This window comes from Cucurbita pepo, chromosome 1 (assembly GCF_057944985.1).
Source record: "Cucurbita pepo subsp. pepo isolate OVF chromosome 1, ASM5794498v1, whole genome shotgun sequence".
Classification (NCBI taxonomy): Eukaryota; Viridiplantae; Streptophyta; class Magnoliopsida; order Cucurbitales; family Cucurbitaceae; genus Cucurbita; species Cucurbita pepo.
This window is the reverse complement of record NC_141798.1, coordinates 16,435,782-16,457,662: the sequence shown is the minus strand read 5'-3', so window position 1 is coordinate 16,457,662 and position 21,881 is coordinate 16,435,782. Positions and strand designations below refer to the sequence as shown.

At 35.6% G+C, this 21,881-nt stretch overlaps 4 protein-coding genes, 1 long non-coding RNA gene and 1 other non-coding gene across 14 annotated transcripts; 3 read left to right on the top strand and 3 right to left on the bottom strand.

Annotated features, from left to right (window-relative positions):
- Nucleotides 1-368: 368 nt before the first annotated feature.
- On the top strand, nucleotides 369-4,577 carry LOC111791551 (uncharacterized). Its single transcript, XM_023672940.2, has 6 exons — nucleotides 369-1,594; nucleotides 2,312-2,367; nucleotides 2,512-2,742; nucleotides 2,815-3,106; nucleotides 3,186-3,382; nucleotides 4,217-4,577. Exons 1-6 carry the CDS (start codon nucleotides 575-577, stop codon nucleotides 4,371-4,373), a joined length of 1,953 nt encoding a protein of 650 aa, XP_023528708.2. The 5' UTR covers nucleotides 369-574; the 3' UTR covers nucleotides 4,374-4,577.
- A 2,424-nt stretch (nucleotides 4,578-7,001) lies between these two features.
- Nucleotides 7,002-7,422, bottom strand: LOC147794898 (uncharacterized). Its single transcript, XR_015411469.1, has 2 exons — nucleotides 7,295-7,422; nucleotides 7,002-7,258 (listed from the first exon to the last, which is right to left on the bottom strand). It is a non-coding gene; the product is annotated as an uncharacterized LOC147794898 (long non-coding RNA).
- LOC111791511 (uncharacterized) lies at nucleotides 7,237-11,608 on the top strand. Of its 7 annotated transcripts, none has more exons than XM_023672916.2 (9): nucleotides 7,266-7,478; nucleotides 7,801-8,208; nucleotides 8,429-8,528; nucleotides 8,615-8,668; nucleotides 9,624-9,765; nucleotides 9,863-9,951; nucleotides 10,598-10,659; nucleotides 10,767-10,862; nucleotides 11,107-11,608. In XM_023672916.2, coding segments are annotated over exons 2-9 (891 nt in total). In that variant the 5' UTR covers nucleotides 7,266-7,478; nucleotides 7,801-7,861; the 3' UTR covers nucleotides 11,108-11,608. The 7 variants fall into 7 exon arrangements, with proteins under 7 accessions (XP_023528667.2, XP_023528689.2, XP_023528684.2 ...); XM_023672908.2 differs by having other exon boundaries at nucleotides 7,281-7,365; nucleotides 7,449-7,478; nucleotides 10,767-11,608; XM_023672899.2 differs by having other exon boundaries at nucleotides 7,237-7,365; nucleotides 10,767-11,608.
- Nucleotides 11,609-13,936: 2,328 nt separating this feature from the next.
- On the top strand, nucleotides 13,937-14,038 carry LOC111782912 (U6 spliceosomal RNA). Its single transcript, XR_002813228.2, has one exon. It is a non-coding gene; the product is annotated as a U6 spliceosomal RNA (small nuclear RNA).
- Nucleotides 14,039-14,073: 35 nt separating this feature from the next.
- On the bottom strand, nucleotides 14,074-15,579 carry LOC111776898 (Protein prenylyltransferase superfamily protein). Of its 2 annotated transcripts, none has more exons than XM_023656313.2 (2): nucleotides 14,315-15,579; nucleotides 14,074-14,237 (listed from the first exon to the last, which is right to left on the bottom strand). In XM_023656313.2, exon 1 carries the CDS (start codon nucleotides 15,357-15,359, stop codon nucleotides 14,349-14,351), a length of 1,011 nt encoding a protein of 336 aa, XP_023512081.2. In that variant the 5' UTR covers nucleotides 15,360-15,579; the 3' UTR covers nucleotides 14,074-14,237; nucleotides 14,315-14,348. The 2 variants fall into 2 exon arrangements, with proteins under 2 accessions (XP_023512081.2, XP_023512073.2); XM_023656305.2 differs by having other exon boundaries at nucleotides 14,328-15,579.
- Nucleotides 15,580-17,352: 1,773 nt separating this feature from the next.
- LOC111796472 (PPR containing protein) lies at nucleotides 17,353-21,475 on the bottom strand. Of its 2 annotated transcripts, none has more exons than XM_023679101.2 (9): nucleotides 21,346-21,475; nucleotides 20,940-21,210; nucleotides 20,536-20,659; nucleotides 20,072-20,413; nucleotides 19,447-19,609; nucleotides 18,929-19,052; nucleotides 18,574-18,639; nucleotides 18,054-18,296; nucleotides 17,353-17,646 (listed from the first exon to the last, which is right to left on the bottom strand). In XM_023679101.2, exons 2-9 carry the CDS (start codon nucleotides 21,120-21,122, stop codon nucleotides 17,545-17,547), a joined length of 1,347 nt encoding a protein of 448 aa, XP_023534869.2. In that variant the 5' UTR covers nucleotides 21,123-21,210; nucleotides 21,346-21,475; the 3' UTR covers nucleotides 17,353-17,544. The 2 variants fall into 2 exon arrangements, with proteins under 2 accessions (XP_023534869.2, XP_023534887.2); XM_023679119.2 differs by having other exon boundaries at nucleotides 18,054-18,290.
- Nucleotides 21,476-21,881: the final 406 nt, after the last annotated feature.

Here is a 21,881-nt window from a genome sequence, read left to right as displayed (position 1 = left end):
TTTTAGTCAAATTAGGATTCAATTTCAATTAAAATAAATAAATAAAATGTTTAAGAATTTATATATAAAAATACAAGATATTTAAAACTAAAATAGATAGAAACTAAGTTGAGAAAATAAAAGACAAAAATTATTAAATAAACTTTATTTATTTATTTATTTTAATTTAAAAAAGGTTTAAATTCGTGGAGTGACGTGGCGAGGGAGCGGCATAAGATACAATAACAAGCGTCGTCGTCTTCGGTTTTGACGCCGAACAAACTAAAATAGATATCCATTTCTTATTTGGACTAAGAGATTGCCACGTGGAATTACGCAATTTTTTTATTAAAAAAAAAAGTCATCACATGCCTTCTCCCCTCACGTCACGTGACCTTTGTGGGCCCCGGTCACTCCCCCGTCTCCTCCTCTAACCGTCTCTAAAATTATTTTTTCATTTTTGGTTAATTGTAAAAAATTGTGGTCTCTGTGGGTCCCATTTGACTTCTTCTTCCTTCTTCCTCCCTTTAAAACGTTAAACCCCTTCCCCTCCTTTCTCCTCCATTTTCTTCTTACAACGAATTCCTCTGTTCTAATGGTGGTTGACGTTCATTCCTCTGTTTCTAGACTTCCATTTATGGATGATTCTGATCATTCCAAGCTCTCCGGGAACCTTTCCGTTGCCGATGAGAACCAATCGAAGCTCTCTGATAGTGAATCCCCTTGTTCTGTTTCTTCCTCTGTTTCGTCGTTTGATTCCGAGAAAACAGAGGATCTGATTCACCATGATTCGAAACGTAGTAGTGGCGAACTACGCGTATTGGAGCCTCATTCTCAGCTTCCTAAACCCGAGCCCCCACCTGGGATTGCTATTTCCTCTGCTGGTGAACCGCCGTACAAACTGTCGCAGAGCTTGGCAGAGAATATCTCCGTCGATATGCCGTCGATTGGGAAGTTTATAAGGGAGAGAAGCAGTAGTTTATCGGTAGCGATTTTCAAACGGATTTCGTCACTTAGAGATGAGAACGTCGACACCGACGACGACGGGAAGTCCCAAACCGGCGTTACGGAAATCAAACTCTCCGGCCTGAAAGTCGTCGTGAAGATGAAGAGCGATGAGGATAAAAACAGAGAACTGAAGGGAAGAATCAGCTTCTTCTCGAGGTCAAATTGTAGGGATTGTAAAGCGGTGAGGAGTTTTTTGAATGAAAAGGGATTGAGATTTGTTGAGATAAACGTCGACGTTTTTCCTCAGAGAGAGAAGGAGCTGATGAAGCGGACGGGGAGTTCATCGGTGCCGCAAATTTTCTTCAACGAGAAGCTTTTTGGCGGTCTGGTGGCGCTGAACTCACTGAGAAACAGCGGTGAATTTGACCGGAGAATCAAAGATATGTTAAGCAATAAATGCCCCGACGAAGCACCTGCTACGCCGGTGTACGGTTTCGACGATCCAGAGGAGGAATCGCCGGACGGATTACTGGAGATCGTGAAATTTCTAAGATCGAGATTGCCGATTCAGGACCGTCTGATCAAGATGAAGATCGTGAAGAACTGCTTCTCCGGCGGCGATATGGTGGAGGCGCTTATTCAGCGCCTTGATTGTGGGCGTACTAAGGTATGATTCTATAATATCCTTAGTTAAATCCTCTGTTTTCCTCCATAGTCATTTAAGTTCTCTGCTCTGTTTTCTGGCCGTTGGATGGACGTCTTTTGAACCTTCTTTTGAAATCCTACGGTCTTCTTAACTTACCATCTCATTACATCATGGTCCGCGAAGCACCTGATTGCTTTTCAATTCAAAAAATCCCATCCCATATGGACTCCCTCAAACAATATGGAAATTTAAATAACGTTCTATACTACCATCTTGCTGGAGAGTATATGAATGAAAGGAGCTTATACTCGTTTAAAATTGCTGACATTAGTACAGCGTTAACCGCCTTAGTTCAACTGACACATACGGTGTAATTTGGACCAAAAAGTTACATAGCGTCTTGAGCAAGAATAGTGATATTACGAGAATGCCCTTGAGTGAGTGGAGGGTGGGAAGAGGGACATGGTGAAGGGTGTGTCCGTGTGGGGCGGGGGACATTAATGATGGGGAGCAACTAACAAGCGGGTGAAATGATAGGTGGATAGGGAATCATAAATTGGAAGAGGGTATTGTAAATTGTGCGAGTAATTAGTTAGGTGGACTCGCTTCCCAAAAATGGATCTTATAGTTATGGGAATTGACCAAAAATTTCAATTGGGTCTTAAAAAAGATATGTTTTCGACAAATTTTCTATGTTTATATTGTTCCGTGATGAATTTGAATTTGATATATGTGTAGGCTGTGGAAATTGGAAAGCAGATGGCTCAAAAGCTCTTTATTCATCATGTTTTTGGGTAAATCTTTATCTCGATCGTCATTGCATCTGAGCAATAGTGTTCATTTTTTTGGAAGTTTTAGACACAAAATTTAAAGTTTAGAGAGATTCAATTTTCTGTCTATGTGATCCGCTAATGAGCATAGGTATGTTGTTTTTCTAGGGAGAATGAATTCGAAGATGGGTACCATTTCTATCGTTTCCTCGAGCATGGGTCATGCATATCTCGGTGCTTCAACTTCAGAGGCTCGGTTAACGACAACGAGCCCATGCCTGCTGCCATGGTTGCCCAAAGACTAGCCAAGATCATGTCCGCCATATTAGAATCCTACGCCTCTAACGACCTTCAACATGTCGATTATCTCGCGGTTAGCAACAGTGAAGAATTTCGAAGGTACCCATTTGGTAAAAGTTTTAAAATATTCATGAACGTTTGAAAATAACATTAACTAATACCCTTTGGCAGGTACATAAATCTAACACAAGAGCTCCACCGCGTGAACCTCAAGGCACTGTCCCACAACGAAAAGCTAGCATTCTTCTTAAACATGTACAACGCGATGGTGATCCATGGGTTGATTAGATTTGGACGGGTGGAGGGCGTAATAGACAGAAAATCCTTCTTCTCTGACTTCCAATACTTGGTCGGTGGGCAGCCATACTCGCTCATTGCCATAAAGAATGGGATTCTAAGAGGCAATAGGCGGCCACCCTATTCCTTTGCCAAGCCCTTCAGCAGCGGTGACAAGCGAGCGGAGGTAAATTTATGAGTTTATGATACTTAGTTTAGGTTAGTTTTTGTTGAAAGAGTACTGAATGTAATAAGCCCTTCTTCAGCTTGCGTTTGGGGAAGTGAATCCTTTGATTCACTTTGGACTGTGCAGTGGCACGAAGTCAAGCCCAAGAGTGCGATTCTTTAGCCCTCAAGGCGTCGAAGCTGAGCTAAGATGCGCTGCAAGGGAGTTCTTCCAAGCTGGTGGAGTGGAGGTTGACTTGGATAAAAGAACTGTCCTTCTCACTGGCATTATCAAGTGGTTTGTCATCATTCCTTTCTCATTTCTTTACTAACTCCTACTTTAACGAACAGTCCTACCTTGCTTCAATTGGTTAAGATAGAGGTATGAGTCCGGATGATTTATTTGAGAGGTCTGAGTCCTACTTTACTTCAACGGGTTAAGAAAGAAAGGTCTGAGTCCTACTTTACTTCAACGGGTTAAGAAAGAAAGGTCTGAGTCCTACCTTACTTCAACGGGTTAAGAAAGAAAGGTCTGAGTCCTACCTTACTTCAACGGGTTAAGAAAGAAAGGTCTGAGTCCTACCTTACTTCAACGGGTTAAGAAAGAAAGGTATGAGTCCTACCTGACTTCAACTGGTTAAGATAGAAAGGTCTGAGTCCTACCTGACTTCAACTGGTTAAGATAGAAAGGTATGAGTCCTACCTGACTTCAACTGGTTAAGATAGAAAGGTATGAGTCCTACCGTACTTCAACTGGTTAAGATAGAAAGGTCTGAGTCCTACCTGACTTCAACTGGTTAAGATAGAAAGGTATGAGTCCTACCGTACTTCAAATGGTTAAGACAGAAAGGTCTGAGTCCTACCGTACTTCAACTAGTTAAGATAGAGGTCTGATTCCTGATGATTTATTTGAGAGGTCTGAGTTTTACCTTACTTCAACGAATTAAGATAGAGGTTTGAGTCCAGTTGATTTATTTGAGAGGTCTTAATCCTAACTTGGGTCGTGGTTACTTGGGGGGGGCAAAATTGAAAGTATGTATAAGTATAGGGATATCTGGGATGATTGATATGAGTTTTGAAGTTGAGTCGTAACGTGGATGCTTAGTAAGAAGGAGGTTTTAATGGGTTGCAGGTTCGGGGTGGACTTTGGGAATGAGAAAGAGATATTGAGGTGGATAATGAAGTTCTTGGATGGGAATAAAGCAGGGCTTTTGACACACCTTTTAGGAGATGGAGGTCCAGTCAACATAGCCTATCAGAACTATAATTGGAGCATGAATTCTTGTTGATGATCATCACTTTTCTTTTCCTTCTTTCCTCCATTGCAACGGACAAAAATCCTCAAGGATTTTGTTTGTGTGCTTTTTCATCGAACCCATTATTGTTGTTGTAGATAATCACAATTTAGTTTCTTATACTTTCAATTTTGTGTAATTTAGCCATTCAATTTTGGTGGTTAATCATTTCATTTCAAAATTTTTATACATAATTAATTCACGTCCCCCATATCAATTCAAATAATTGAATTGAGGGACCTTTTTAATTTTTTTTTTTAATATGATAGTTTCAACTTTTATATATTAACTCATATCTTTTTCGGTCATTTCAACTATCATTACAATTCATTTGATAGATAACCTTATTAGTCCTAGAATCGTAGGATTCCATGCTTGGTCAGAAAAGGGCACGATTTAACTACTTTTTTTTCTCCCACTGCCTTTTTTATGATTTTCAAATTTCTTAATCTTTTTATTTCTTAACAAAATTAAAAAAAAAAAAAAAATCCTAAAAATTATTATTATTATTTATTAAGATCAATTGTCTGAAGATATTACAAGACAGTCTAGTATTTAGGGATTCAAAACCTTAATAGGGTATTTATAAAAATCTTAGAAGTACAGGGGTATTTATCTTAAAAACTAAGATAATTTATTTATAAAAAACTAAATTAGTTTTTAAAAATATTCCGGCATCTTTATTCATTTTTTAAAATATCTAAATTATTTAAAAAATATATAGACAATATGTTCGTATAATTATTAAGCTGACCTCTATTAGTGGTGATATTTTATCAATTTAATTTCATTTGTATAAATTGCTATAAATTATATTTTTAAATTACGAATTTGGTTATAATGAGTTGTCATGGATTTATGAAATATGTGGACTGAAATTGGATTAATTTCCTTTCATTTTATTTTATCTTTGTAATTATTTCTCTCTTTTTTACGGTAAGTTTATGGATAATATGAATTATTTATCATATTATATAATATGATATCTAAATGGTTAATTAGTGTTATTCCCTCGCAAAAAAAAAAAAAAAAAAAAAAAAAAAAAAAAAAAAACATCTTATTGTTATTATTGTTAATTAAAAAACTAACTAGAGGAATCAGTTCTTAACTGAATATTTTTTTATTTAATTTTTAATTTTTTTAAATTTGGAATTTATTATCGATAATTCCTAGAGAGGGACCATACGAAATAATAATAATAAAATGAATTATAAACTAAAATTTCGATAAATAAAAATAGCCTTTTTAATGTTTAAAGTTGAGTTTCGAGTTTATTTAATTTTTAATTTTTTTTTCTTTAATTGGTATGTTTTCTATTATAAATTTACCTTTTTCTAATAAAACATTAAGATTTTTAGTTAAATTTCAAAAATGAAAATAAAATTATTTAAAAACTATTTTTTTATTTTTAAAATTTGGGTTGTTATCTCCAACTCTTCAGGGTGGAACCCACTAATTTATTAACTCAAACTCTCCGTTGTGGGCCCCACACCGTGCCTAATCTCACTTCCTGCACGTGTCATCAATTTATTTTTTTAAAAAATAAAGCTAAAAATACTAATAAAAAAACAATCTTTTCATTTTTTTTTAATCTTTTTTATTATTAAATAACTAAAATAAAAAATAAAAAGAATTAAATGGTTAATGTATTAAAATAAAAATATTTATTTTTCAAACTAATAGTATGATAAATTTCTATAAAATTGTGGACTAATTTGAAATAAGACAAAATCTTGTAAATCTTTGCAATCCAAACTTTTTATATGATCGGTCAATCTAATCAATTTGGACTACTAAACTCAAACCATAAAGATTAAATTTTGTTAGATTTTTTTTCGGTTACATTGAATTTTTGAAAAATAAAAAGTTTGTATGATTCACGGGTTGACATTTTTTGGTCAAATGAGCCTGACCAATCTGAAAATAGAGTCACAAACCAATCTATTAGTACCATACTTTTAAGATTATTATAGAAATTAAGAATATTTGACGTTTGTCTTAGTTTTGCATTGTGACATATGAATATTTGATATTTGAGATTATTGAAAAATTTAATTAAAAATAATGTTCGGCTGAGTTGTGGACTCATTAGAGTTGTCAAAGTCACTAATTCAACGAACCCGAAATTTGGAGTTGATACAAATTATTTTGTATAATTAAAAATGCTTCTAGGGAAAGCAGTAAATGGAGAATTACATAATTATTTTCACAATTATAAATTATATTTATATTTATAAAAGAGGGTGAGAAATATTGTGAAAATGGTGAAAAATGAATAATTGGATGAAGGTAAATAATAAAATAAAATAAAATAAAATAAAAATTAAGAGACGAAAATGATGGCGTGAGACAACAGCTACTTAGTTTTATGAGAAATGCCTTCACTGTATATAATCCACCACTCCACTCATAATAATACCCAATTTGTTCATATTTATACTCTTTATAGCAAAATTCATTTCTAACTTTTTTTTTTTTTTTTTTTTATTTAAATTTTTAAAAAAGCAAAGGTGGAGAGTCCACAATAATTGGCATCAAATGCTTATGGGGATTCGCACTGTTCCTGAATTCCAAGATCTGCAGCAACGTATCCATTGTTTATTTGAAATTAAACAAACCCTCTCTTCTTCTCTCTCTTTCTTTTCCTTTTTTTTCTTTCTTTTAAATTTTATAATTTTGTGCTTTTTCTCCGAGTTTTTCATTGGTGGAGCCGTGGGAGGATTGAAATTGAGTGACCCAAATGACCCATTTCAAAATCACTGGGCGTAGGGCTTTGTGGGTTCGGTGGTGGCTCAGTGAGGCCTCCAATTCTTCAGTATTTGAATCTGTTTTTGGAGCTGTGGCTTAGAATTCAAGGGTTCTTCTCTCTCTCTCTCTCTCTCTCTCTCTCTCTCTCTCTCTCTCTCTCTCTCTACATTTATGAATGGATTTCATAAAGGAATATTAAAGCCAATCAGAGCTTCGTCGGAAAGTTGCACCCATAAAGGTTATCCCCACCCCCTTCCCTTAATTTCTCTCTCTCTTTCTCTCTTGTTTTCTCTGCAACTCCTTTTCATTTGGTGCTTTTAGGGCTTCGATCGTTACCCAGATGAATTCAACGTGAGTAATTTCTCTTTCGCTTCCCCCTTTTGGGGTTTTTTTTTTCATCTGGGTTCTTGTAATTTTGCTGTTTCATGGGGTTTATCTCTTGATTTGAGGAGTTTGAAGCTTTAGGAATGCTTTGTGTTGAGTTTGTTGCTTGCTAATTGTGGGGTCTTGTTGATTCAAATTTGCATTTCCTCTGATTCTGTTGCCCGATTGTGTTGGAATTGTGGGATTTTAGTGCGAATTATGGACGTATAATCTTTGATACTGCTCTTATTTCCCTTTTCTTTTCGAGTAATTTGTGCCTTCTTGGGGTTTTATGAATCTGAATTTATAGGTTGGATATGGTTCAGCTGAGATTTCTGTGAGAGTTATTGTAAATAGGAGGATTAGTAACCATGGCAGCAGAATCCAACACGGGGTTTCACCGTGACGAAACGTTGCGTTCCGCTTTGAATCGGCATGCCATATCTTTTCAATCTACAGCAACAACCAGCAGCTCGGAGATGATGACAATGGGGAATTATTTTGGGGTTAACAACACACCCGCCATAATGTTTTCGGGGAATTCGAGTGTTGTCAACAACAACAACAACCACAACCACAACCATCCTGTTATCAGCCAAGCTGCCAATTCATCTGGCTCTCTGCTTCTTGATACTGTTCCAGGGCTCAAGCATGATGCTGGGTTAGCAGTTGAATGGTCTGTGGAAGAACAATTCAAATTGGAGGAAGGTCTTGTCAGGTAAGTTCTTTTTCTTAAAATCTCCTAACTTATGTTCCTGTCGGATTTCCTTCCTCAATTGCTTATAAATGAAAGCTCTTCTCATGGCTAGTCCATTTTTCTTTCTTGTTCTATGAATAAAACCATACAGATATCAATGGCTATACTTTCTTTCTTAACTGTAGATATCAACTTTCCTTTGACAATATACTCTATATTGTTCTTGCTTGCCATTTGATAGGTTTGCTGATGAACCAAGCATTTTGAGGTATATCAAGATCGCTGCCATGATACGCGATAAAACCGTCCGGGATGTTGCTTTAAGGTGTAGGTGGATGACTGTAAGTATGAGTTATTTAGTGTGTGTAAAACACCACTAGGCTTCCTTCTTTAAGTTCTTATAGAAGATTAATAAACTTCATTACAGAGAAAACGAAGGAAGCCTGAAGAACATATTGGAAAGAAAGTGAACAATCGAAAGGTACCTGTATGGAACTTTTATGTATATGTGTTTGCTATCATTTATTTTCCTATTTTGGGGAAGAACAGAAAGGCATACTAGGATGTTCATATGGCTTTAATGTTAGGCTGGATCAGATTCTTGAAAATCTTGTCAAATCCTGTGTTCTTCACATTCAAAGTTTGATTATGAGAGCATGTAAGAGTGACTTGGATTCCATGAATTTGTAAGATCATTGGTTAATCTTCTGGATATTTCCCTGTTTTTGGTTCATGTTGATGCCCAGAGTCTAAAAATTTTCTGAATCAAACATAATCCTATGAGCTTTCTGGGATGCAGTGCCACTTTCCCCCCCCCTTTTTGAATGATAAGACCAAACCTTTCGTTTCAAGAGAGAAAGAATGCAAGGTGCATACAAAATGAAAGCTCACATAGAAAAGAATCAAACTGAAATCGAAAGGCATATAGTTACGAAATATATGTAACAGCCCAAGCTCACTGCTAATAGATATTGTCCTCTTTGGGCCTTCCCTTTTGGGTTTCCCCTCAAAGTTTTTAAAACGTGTCTGCTAGGGAGATGTTTCCGCACCCTTATAAAGAATGTTTCGTTCTCCTCCCCAACTGATGTGGAATCTCACAATTCACCCCCCTTTGGGGCCTAGCATCCTCGCTGGCACTCATTCCCTTCTCCAATTGATGTGGGACCCCATTGTGAGATCCCACATCGGTTGGGAAAGAGAACAAAACATTCTTTATAAGGGTGTAGAAATCTCTCCCTAGCATACACGTTTTAAAAACCTTGAGGGGAAGCCTAAAAGGGAAAGCCAGCCCACATAGGACAATATCTGTTAGCAGTGGGCTTGGGCCGTTACAATTATAGGACACTAAGTTGAACCGAGAATGTTTTTGAAGATATAGTAGTGGTAGTTGTCACATGTTCCCTCTAATATCTTTATGATCTGATATTGGTTTGAAGAACCAATTTCTTATGGATGTTCAGGATAAGCTGGTGGAGTCATCTTTAAAAATAAACACACCTTCAGCCCCTGGACCCAGCATGGCTGCATATTCTCATATGATGCATAATATAAACAGAAACGTAAATTCGCCTTCTGAAGGTTAGCGTCTTGAAATTCTTTTCCTCTATACTTCTTCATAGTAGCACGTACCACCACGAGTTATTCAAGTTTTTATCGACACGTTTCGTTTCATTAGTCTCAGAGATTAGCAGTGCAGCTGCTCATCTTCTGGAACAGAATGCTCAAGCTTTCAGTCAAATTACTGCCAACCTTTCCATGTACAAGGTGAGTATCTAATAGCAAATTATCTTGCCTTAATATTGAAGTATTATGTCACATTTCATCTGTCTAGATTACTTATTTACTGATGAGTATCAAATTCCCATGAGTTTAGTACCAACATCTGATTATTGTGAGATTCACTCTCAAAATTGGATGCTCTTAAAACAGATGAAAGCCCATCTGTTTTTTCTTCTTTTTCCTTATGAAATCACTTGAAGGATCTGTCTAGTAGCTTATAAATGTTGCTTGGAGAATAAGGATGTGGGAATGAAATGATAGAGAGGACTTCTTGGATAATTTTGCAGGGTTCTTAAAACCTCGAATGCATAATGTCAACACTATACTCCTGAAGGAATGCACTTTTCTGTCACTTTCCGAGACACGTAACTAATACCTCGGTATAAACTGAACGTTTCCTAAATGAAGCTTACGAACATCTTATGATAGTTCATTTATGTTGGTTGTGCCTTATCTAAGAGTTCGTTCGTAGTAGACAAATCTATCCTAAAGAGCGTGCCCAAAATAATATTCCAATGCTTTCTTCACACTTGCTTCGTTTTATTTTCATTCGTATCATCCAGCTCGGCTGCTCGTTTTGCTACCATTAGTCATTTTACTGCATTGTGATGTGTATTATCTTTTCAAGCAGTTGCAGGATAACATAGACCTGTTCTGTCGGACAAGGAATAACATTATTGCTATCTTAAATGAGTAAGTGGAGGTTTCATTTTATTATCTTTAAATGGGTTCCTTCCAAACTCAGTTCTTGGGCAGAATGATCATATATTAATGGAGATTTTGAATTGTAACATATGCAGCATGAGAGAAACACCAGGCATACTGAGCAAAATGCTACCACTTCCTGTATCAATAAATGAAGATCTTGCAAATAGAATTTTACCTAGCACAACCTGGTAAGATCTCTAACAAAAACATGCTGGGCAGGTGCGAGGAACACAGAAAAGTTTCTGATTTTTGGATTGTATTCTCTCATTGAGCTCTGTAACATAAAAGATAACCCCAAGTCAAAGTTTTAATGTAAGCTACAAGAACAGAGGAAGGTTTAGCCAAAAAAAAAAAAAAAAGGGAAAAAAGAGAAGAAAATGAAGAATGGGAGTGATTTCTGATGTGTTCTTGTGTTTTGAATTGGTTGGTCAGAATTGGATCTTTGGCCCTTGGTTGTGTTTTATGCCAGCACCAGGGCCATTGCAATGAAATATGAACACGGAGAAGAAGACGATGACGACAATGACGACGATGTAGAGGTGATTGGTCGGGGTAACCGTTGTCTCGCTGCTGCCCAATCAAACGGAATCGAGTTGATGGCTGAGAAAAGAGTGTTTGATATTGATGTATGTCATGTCTGTGAGCTCCTTCAACACAGAGAGTATTAACAGTGAAGTAAGTGTCAGCTGCAGATATATTGGTCGGGAGATTTGAGTAATGGGGGAAGAGAGAGAGCAGGAGAGAGAGAGAGAGAGAGAGAGAGAGAGAGAGGAAAAATAACATTATTGTGGAGAAATATTTGATATGAAAGTATAATTGGAGGAGCTGAAATGATTCTGTTACCAATAATTGGATTCCTGTGGTGTTCTCTGTGTTGGAGGCTACTTTGATCAATTGGGTTGAATGGAAAATAGACCTTCACACTCTTCAATTATTTCATGCTTCGCACACTTATTCACTAACATTTCATATGCTTCTTAACTTTCTATGGCATATAATATTAGCTCAAACTTATTGCTAGCGGATATTCTCCGCTTTGACCCGTTACGTATTGTCGTCAGCCTTATGTTTTTAAAACGCGTCTACTAGGAAGAGGTTTCCACATCCTTCTTATAAGTAATATTTCGTCTCCCTTTCCAATCGATATGGGATCTCATAATCCAACCCTCTTGAGGGCCCAACATCCTTGCTAGAATACCGTCCAGTATCTGGCTCTAATACCATTTGTAATAGCCTAAACTCACTGCACTGCTAACAAATGTCTGGCTTTGATACTATTTATAACACTAACAAATATTGTCCGATTTGTAACAACCTAAGCTTTGATACCATTTGAAGAGAACTTGAGTGCCATTGGGTGTCGGAGTTGCCGTCCGATTCGTTTCGACTGCTTTTTGCTTCTCCTTCTTTATTTTCCGATTTGTAACAGCCTAAGCTTTGATACCATTTGAAGAGAACTCGAGTGCCATTGGGTGTCGGAGTTGCCATCCGATTCGTTTCGACTGCTTTTTGCTTCTCCTTCTTTATTTTCCAATTACTCTTTAAAACAAAATTTTTAGTCATTTAAAACTTAAAATATATATGAAACCTTAAGGATGAGTTGAGTTCATTATTAAATAAAGATTGATTGAATTAAAAAAATTAGTAATACAAACAATTCAATTTGAGTTTAAAAAATGTTCAAACTCAATTCAATCCAACCTAATTTTTCTATATGCTAAATTAAAAGTGATGTCCTACAAGTATATAATTTGAGCGTAACTTTTTTAGTTTAATAAGTTCATTGTTCCTCGGATGGTTGAAAGGGTTTACTTGATTGAATGCATTTAATTTAATAACACAACAAGATAGCAAATCAAATCATCGACCTTTGATCTTTGAATATGCATAGCTAAGTTCATTGTTCTCAGGGATTGTTGTAACAGTTTAATTGATTGAATGCATTATTGTGCTTGATTTCATTCATACGTTTATTTGCCTAGCGTTTTCTATCTAGTCGAGTTGTCCTAGACCGAATGTTAGAGGCTACTAGATCGACTCAAGAGTTTAGCTATGGTTACTACAATCCTCAAGAGAAAGGGTTGATGAAAAGCAAGTAAGCCCACTAGACATAGTAAGTAGTAATTGACCAAGATTATGAACTAACTAAGCCATAAGCCACAGGCACACTGAATGCAAATATTAAGCTTATCATCGTCACTTCTATATATATATATCAAAAGATCAAAGAGAAGGGATGAGGTTTCTATCTTCTGGGTCCTTAAAACACTTCAAATTGTAGTGCCCAAATCCACAAACAGTACACTTTGGAAGGCTATGACAGATGATCTCCACATTTTTAAGATATAAACAACTATGCACAGTTCTTTCTCAACCAGAACATGGTATATATCAATTCAATAGAATATGATATAGCACACAGTGGATGAACACAGGCTCTCCTGTAAGAAACATACAACTTCAACGAAAGAATCGAAGTTAAAATCACCCAAGATCCATCATCATTTCACATCTTCAAAACTAAAAGCTAAAACCCGGTCTCGGGATATCTATTTTGAATTTTGGTTTTCGGTTCTTGAACATACGTTTCTCTACAATAACTCTAGTCATCGTCGCTGTATCCTTTTACCAATGATCACTTTCATTGATCCTATCCAAAACAAAGATTGGATTGCTAATGCAATCTTCTTTTTCAAATCATCAAGACTTGTCCCTGATAATCAATTAAGATAAGTGCATGCAAAGGAGGAGAAGGTGGGAGTGATCATATTAGTGCAAGAAGCATATAATTTGACTTTCATTTCCTCAATCTCACATGTTGTCACACAGATCTCAAGGAAAGACACTAAATCAGACCTAAACTATGAGATTCCACATTGGTTGGGGTGGAGAACGAAGCATCTCTTATAAGGGGTGGAAACCTCTCCCTAGCAGACACATTTTAAAAACCTCGAGGGGAAGCCCAAAAGAGAAAGCCCAAAGAAACAAACTCTGCTAGCGATAGACTTGGGCCGTTACATAAACATTTTAAGTATACTCCTCTCAACTCTTCCATTACAACTATCACTTAAAATTAGGCAGAAAAATCTATGAGAAACTCTACAAATAAGGATGATTAAGTTGGATGTTCTTTCATTTATTCATTTGAAGATCAGACATTCCCTCAAGATATGAACTATTCTTTCCTTTCTCTCTTGCTTTTCATGATGAAGGAAGCAATCATTTCTATACATCCTAAGGAAGTAAAAGAACAATGCAGACAGTCCCTTCGGGGACATTCGATAAAATTGGAACGATATAGAGAAGATTAGCATGACCCATGCGTAAGGATGACATACACAAATCGAGAATGGTCCAAATTTTTAAAAAAGAACAATGCAGACATACAAACTGGCAACATGTTAAACTACTAAGCGCTTTTCTGCATTTATTCAACTAATTTGATAGGTCTAATACAGTATCATCAAACAAAACTGCATATATTAGTGAAGTTTATGCTTAAAGAAAGGAAAAAACCTGTCCTCATTAGATTCAATTTGCTCCTATTTCATCCTGCAATTGAACTACAAGCAGTTGGCAGATAAAACTATGAGTAAGATGAGCTAAATAACAAAAATCAGCATACAAAAAAAAGTATCACCTTATTCGCTTACTCATTTTCTAAGAGCCCTCCTTTAGTTCTCATCTGATCCGAAGATTTTCATCCTTGACAATGGAGTCCGTAGGTACCCATCAACCTCAAATTTCTTTGGTGAGAGCTCCCTGTACTTGCTGAATTGCTGTCTGGCTTCCTCGTTCTTGTCAAGCAAGCTGTAGATCATTCCTTGACAGAAGTATGGCCTAAAGTCGCTAGGATCCTCCTTGATCAATTCTTTGTAACTCGTCAAGGCCCCCTCTACATTCTTCTGCAAGAACTGTATTTGAGCCATTATCAACCTCACATCCCTGGCCTCCTTCGCTTTCTTTTCGTTTTCAGCAATTCTCAAAGCCTGTTCTAAGCGCAAGAGCACTGCCTCCCCTTCCCCACAACGATCCATTAATAATGCGTTTTCAAACAATGCTTCGAATGACAATGGATTCTCAGCCAAAATCTCTTCGAAAACTTCTCGTGCATTTTCCGTTTTGCCCATTTCGCCGAGCAATCTGGCCTTGAGAAATTTCCACTCGGTCACCGACGACTGAGCAGATACCAATTGATTCAAGATTTTCAGCGCTTCTTCATCCTCGCTATTTTCAAGTTTCTGCTGCAGGAGCGATTTAAGAGCCTCAACAGCTTCAGAATTCGATTCGAGAAAATCATTCAACGGTGAGGATTGCTGCCCGTCTTGGTCCGAGTCCTCAACAATCCGCTGTTCTTCCTCCATTCTCGAAGCTTCCTCCTCTACAGCCACCGGCGACTCCGCTCTGGCAGGCAAATGCGAAAATTTCCCAACCATGGTAGCGGCAGCACCAATGAGAATCGCAGCTCTGGCGTAGTTCTTGAAGCATTGAACAACAGGGTGGTTCCTGGAAACGGAAACAGACGAAGCCCTAACCCTAAAACGATGCAAAGAAACAGAAGTGCGAGAAAGGGGAGCGGCAAAGCGGAGATTCGGGGGTGTAACTGGTTTCGATTTAGAAGAAATAAAGATAGATGAAAGAGAAGAAGAAGAGGGTGAAGACATGGAAGCAAATGTGAAGCTCATGGCTATGGCGGCGAACGGAGAAAGAGAGAAAAGGGTTGAAGGGTGGCCGGAGGATTTTGGCGATTCGAGTTTGGTAGACGGCGATTTCGAGGACAAGGGAAACTGCACAGTTTTGGAATGTGATAGAGAGGAACTTTCGGAGCCTGTTTCTGCAAGTTATCCCCACCTACCGCCGCCGCCGTCCCCGTTGGAATTCCGACTACTAAAACTACGTCGTTTAGTTTAGCTACTTAACTTGCCTAAAGAGCGTTCAAGAAAGGATTTTAAATATTCGTTTCTCTTCAGATTTGTGTTATTTGGTTTTTAGTGAATTTTGGAGATTTTTAAAATTTACCAATTTATTACACATAATATTAAAAGTGGTTGACTTTTATTTTAAATAAAATTTTAATTTATATTTAATCTACCTATTAATTAAATTTTAAAATTTATCTAATATTTATTAAACATTTATTTATTTATTTTAGAGATGACCATAAAATTATAATTTAACCTATATATAAATATTAAATATTATTTTAGTCAAGTATTTTGAAATTTATTTTTTTCTCTATATTTTTAAATGTCTATTATTTTATCTCTATTAAATTCTTTATATTTTTTAAAAAATATATTCACATTTATATTTTGTTTGAAAATTATTATTAAATTAAATTCAAATAACTAACTTTTTTGTTTAATAAAAATAAATAAACTAAATTTAGATCATTGAAATTATAATAAATTCAAACTATTAAATTATACTTTAATATAAATAAATACATAAATAATAGAAGGAAAAAAAGGCAATAGTATAAATTTTCACTTTAATTTTTCTTGAACTTTGGGCTCAGTATTAGATTCTAAATCAATTTTTATTTTGAAATTTCATAACGGTCTTTTCAATTCATTGATAAAAATTTAAAATACTTTCAATAAAATTTAAAATAAGTTTTTACTTTTTAAAAGTTAATTTTAAATCAAAATTACTTTAAAATATAATAATTTTTATGCTAAAAAACGTATTTAAAAATTGAATTATAGAGGAATTAATAGCTGTTAACGGGCCAATATTAAGCTCTCTCGACAAGTAAATTTGAATATTTAAAATTAAAAATAAAATTAAAATAGAATGAAATTCCAATAAATTTGATTCTATTTTAAAAGGTAAATAATAGAATTTTGTGTGTATATATATATATATATATATATATTAATTTTTATATCATTCTTTTCTTATTCTTTTTCATTAATCTCTTACATTTATTTTATTATATTATGAATAATAAAATAAATGGATATCATTTATTATTTTTTATTGTTTAATTAATAACTTATCATAATTATATAAAAATGATAAGATAATTTATTTTAAATAATTTATTCTACCACGATATTTAATTTTTGAAATGTAACATGATTTATTCATCAGAAAACTAATTATCTACAATTAAAAGTTTATATTATTTTATTAAAATTGTTTAGAGCATAATTATTAAACTTTAAATGCTAAATAAACTAGCATATTATTCCTAATATACTAAATATATGACTTTCATATGTATCGATATTCCTTTTAATGCGAGCTAGTCTCTTACTTACTAGACGTCTATATATATATATAGGCTTGGATGAAGCTAAGTGGAGGTCCAAACCGATTGATATTAAAGAATCAATGGATAAGTTGTAGTTAAGGATGAAATGTCACTCGAGGAGAAAGGGGGCTCAAGCGGGAAGAGGATTATAACATGAGAGAACCAAGGAGGTCAACCTCTTTCAAATATACATCATGAATTCTAAGAATGCAATGTAGTTGGACTCTCAAGTCGATCCGAATGAATCATCATTTCGACGAAGGTAAATCTTTCATATATATATATATATATATACCATTCTAAAAAATCTAATATGTTATTCATACAATTAAAGCCCAAGAACAATCCTTTTAGTAATTTGATACTATCAACATATAAGAAGAAAATTAAGAAACGAAACGAAACGAAACAGTGCAATATGGCGGGTAAGAGTGATTTTATATTATCTACTTCCAAAAGCATCACATTGTATTGTTTTTATGTATACTTGGGAGATCTAAATTTATGTACAGAGACTGCAGAAAACTTGATATACACACTGACTTGATGAGAACTAAATACAACATTAAGCTCTTTAGGACTAATAATGATATATCATTATACAACACACATCAAATTCCTAACCTCTTCACACCGCATTCTGAGCAGAACTTAGAGCTTTCTCTTAAATATGGAGCTCCACATTCGTCACAGAACTTGGCAGGACTGGATGGCTGCAAATAAATCAGTAAATCAGAAATACACACAAAATGGATACGAATTATCAAAATAGAATTAGAACATCATCAAGTAAAATATTTTATAGCATTCAGATTTCAGGATCCTTCATTGAAAATAAGCAGGGGAATCCGGAGCATTTGAAATGGTGCTGAAAATTAAGATTCTCGAATCACTCTTCTGGCAGAAGAGATTGCCCAAGCATTACATAAAGCATTGTAAGACAGCTTAAAGATTAACTTTCAGACGATAAGAGGACCAGTTGTTCCTATTAACATGTTTTTCAGAATGCTTATTACTATAAAGTTTATCCCACATACTAATTTAAACACAATAATTAAACACAACCACGAAAAATTCGGATGGGGTATTCTTAGTTGTGGGAGGGGGGATTTGGAATTACCAGCCCATGATGCAAGCGCCCACCGACATGAACAACTGAAAGAGGTTGTAAGCAAGCTATGTGTTGTGACATTGTTGGAGAATGATGAGTATGAGAAATGTCCGGTAACTGTGAAGGTTGACCACACTGATGATTATGAGCAAAGTGGGGAGTATGTTGACTTTGGTGCATGGACTGATGAACAGACTGAAATTGAGGCTGATGAGGCATTTGTTGGATATGATGTTTGCAGGGTGTCTGTTGCTGATTTAAAGGTCGTCGACAAGAAAGAAAAGTCAGTTTTTTAGTTTTTAGGATCAAACAAGACATCTGGCATAATATAAATCACTTTGCCATGTTGACACTCCCACCATTTCCTAGAATAAATGTTCTTGAAGCAAAGACTGACTGACTCTAGAGAACTCAAAACTCTAGTTTTTGCCAATCAGTAAGTAATGGTGGATTCTGTTAGAGGGGCATAATGATCAAGATTAAACAGATAGACTAATCACCAAAGAGAAAAGGTGCTGTTCATTCTTACTTCGCTTAGAGAGCGGAATGCTTGACCACTAGTCAGAGTAGACGAATTGTCACCGCTCGAAAATGTCTGAAAATAATACATCAAACATTATTTCTCCAACAATTCTGTAAGGCATGAGTCTAACATCTGTACTTCAGTTCTACAATATAATTATATGCAGGTTTATCGACAATTTATCAATTATTATAACGAACAAAATGAAGGAAAATCGATACAGCGTGGCTGACACCATTTCGATAATACCAAAGCTACAGCCATGATATATTATGGAAAATTACCGGCAAAATACATTCATGGAAAATGTTTCCGGAGATATAAAAATGGATCACATATATTGGAAAATTACTATGCTTACATTCAAACTGGAAATGCTGGACACAGAATTTGCTGCAACTCGCCTATATTTGTGCCTAGGTGAATAGAATTTGTAGTCCTGAGAAGACACAGCCACCTCACTGCGACCTGTTAATCGTCTAAACCTACACAGTGGAGTCATTAATCAGCGATATATTGACCTATATTCGCAACTAAATCTACGAAACTTGAATGAATTTGCAGATCAGATTCAAGTGAAAAAAAAATTATTTGCAAAGTCATAGATTCCTGTCATACGATCTAGAAGTTAAATTTCTTTGCAATGGGCTAAGTCTTCATCATCAGTATCATTCAAATTGAAGAAATAGGGTATCACTAAGATCTTGAGTTACATTCATCCTGAGGATAGAAATGATATAGTACAACAAAAGAAAAAATGTATACAATCTATTGCATCAAACAAATTCAGGGAAAACAAACTGATGGAAATGAAACAATGATATTTGGGAACCTTTACACGAAATGAGAGATTATGTAAAATTATATGTTCTAACTTACCATTCAGCATCTTCAATAGGCATTCCATTGGGTTTTTCAACAATGTCTAAACCGTTAACAACCACAAAACGGACCCGCTTTTCTTCTTGAATTACTAGTTCTGGAAACCTAGTTCTTGTTTCAAGAGAAGTTGCAAGTTCTCTTCTCTTATATGTGCAAGGGCCTGTTAGCGATATGATGTCATTAAGATAGAAGAAGTAACATAATTAAAAGGAAAAAAAAAAAAAAAAAAAAACTTTTGCTAAACAATTTCAAAGTATCAAGAAAATCTAGTTTCATCTGGCTGCCACAAAATAAAAGAAGCCAATTTCTATGTATTGCACTCTTCACAATGAACCATATGATACAAAAAGGAAGGTGCTAGATGGCTTCATTTGTTCAAGAAAAATAGGTTTTAAAAAACAGACATCTAAATACATCTTCGTTCATCTTTTATTCTAACAAATATAATTTTTTTTTTAAGAGTAGTTCCCATACAAACAATATTTTTCCAGAAATACTACCATACTATTTTTCCCAGGAATTTCCACTATAAAACAATCATTGGAGAGAAAAATGGTAACCCTTGGGAGTTAAGAGCGTCATATTGCCCCTTGGAGCACAGCTAAAGAGTAATATTTTGTACCTTTTTTGGGGAATTTCTGAGCCAGCTTCCTGTACAAACCTCCAGCTGCTTCAAGGGCTACCCCAATAGTTTTATCACGGATGCCACTCAAGGAAGAAAGCCTAATATTTGCATCATTAACAAGCGTTTCATACATATTTGCTACATACATCAAGGGTAAGACAAATTTTGGATCCCCTTCATACTGGACCTCCTTTGTCTTCCTCTTTGTCAATTTATCCTGCCCAGACTGAGAGATATAATCATTGTCAGTCTCAGTCACTTCAAGTACATGATCATCAATAAAATGATCCACAACGATCTGGAGAAATCTTGCTCGTGCTGCTTCAATAGGTGAAATATCTGAACCAAAACTCAGTTTATATCAATCGATAAACGATCTAAACAAAAGTCCAAGAAGGCTTAGCAGAGATGGAAGTCCAGAATTCCTTTTAATTGATAAGTTTCAGATATGTGGACATTACCCTCTACTGTTAAAGAATTGTAAGACAACCTGGAAGACCCACTATTATCAAGACTTGAGCGATCTTCTTCCACTCCCACAGAGTGAAGGGGTAGAGGACTTCTGTAGGATTCGTGCATGAAGTCCTATAGAAAAATTGAAGAACACATGAACAGCAGTGAGAAAAGGAGCCGCAACTAAGCAAGAAGCCTTCAGTTATTTAACAGCTGAAAACGCGCAATTCAGCTCTCTAAGTTGAAACAGTGACCTCGGATTATGATTTTTCCATGTTCACTAGGCTAGGAAATGGAAACAAGGACAATCAACCTCATGGCTACAAGTATTCAGTCGTCTAGCAGCAACAATTATCCGACAAATACTGAAGAAAAGGTAAAGAGACACATAAAGGGAAAGAAGAACACTCACAACAGCACTGGAATCTTGGTCGTCGTCCAAACGATCTTCCGTGACGGCATCGCGATCAACGTCGCTGATGGCTTCAATATCAGAAGGGCTTCCATCTACAGTATTGAGATCGTGAAGAGCACTGCCGATGAAGGAATTCGCCGTTCTCAGATCGTAGTGCTGCACTGGAACTCTTGTAGTCATATCTTCCAAGCAAGTAAGAGCATCAACCAAAGAAAACACTGTCTTCTTCTGCGTTCAAACCAAAACCGTAGCGCGTAAAGTTCATTGCCTGTGATAGAGAAGAGATGAAGATGAGAGGAAGACATTGATGGGGAGGGATTGAAGTGAATTTGAAGAAGGGATTTGAAAAATGTGAAGAAAAGGATTTCAACGGCTATGGGGAGAGAAGGAAACGAAAGCGTACCCGAGGCTGACCGTAGCTGAGCTTCAGAGATGAGCAAAGGCAGTTCCGAAACCTAAGTCTGACATCCACACCTCCTCCCAAAGCAAAAGCAAGAGGGTCTTTCTTTGTTTTTAAAAATGGCCCATTTAAGTTTTGAGTTTGGACAATTAGCCTACTTTTAAAAACTTCGTACTTTTAGCCTTAAGCATGAAGTGAATTTACGTTTATGCCCACATGTCACTGAATATATCCGATTTTTTTCACCAAATTAATGTGTTGTTCACCAAGTTTTCTTCACATTTTTTCTCCTTTAATATATATATATATATATATATATATATATATATATATATATATATATTCTTTGCTTAAATCCATTAAGTTTGGTATTATTCAACCTATTGTATAGGATTTGAAACGAGACAACTTATTTTTCGATCACAATTCAGATCGAGATTGGACCGAAAAAGTAGAAGCCCACAAATAGAAGTCACTACTTTCATCGGATAATAAGCCTATGGCTCTTGCTACCGCCCTTTAGACTAGTGTTATTTTTT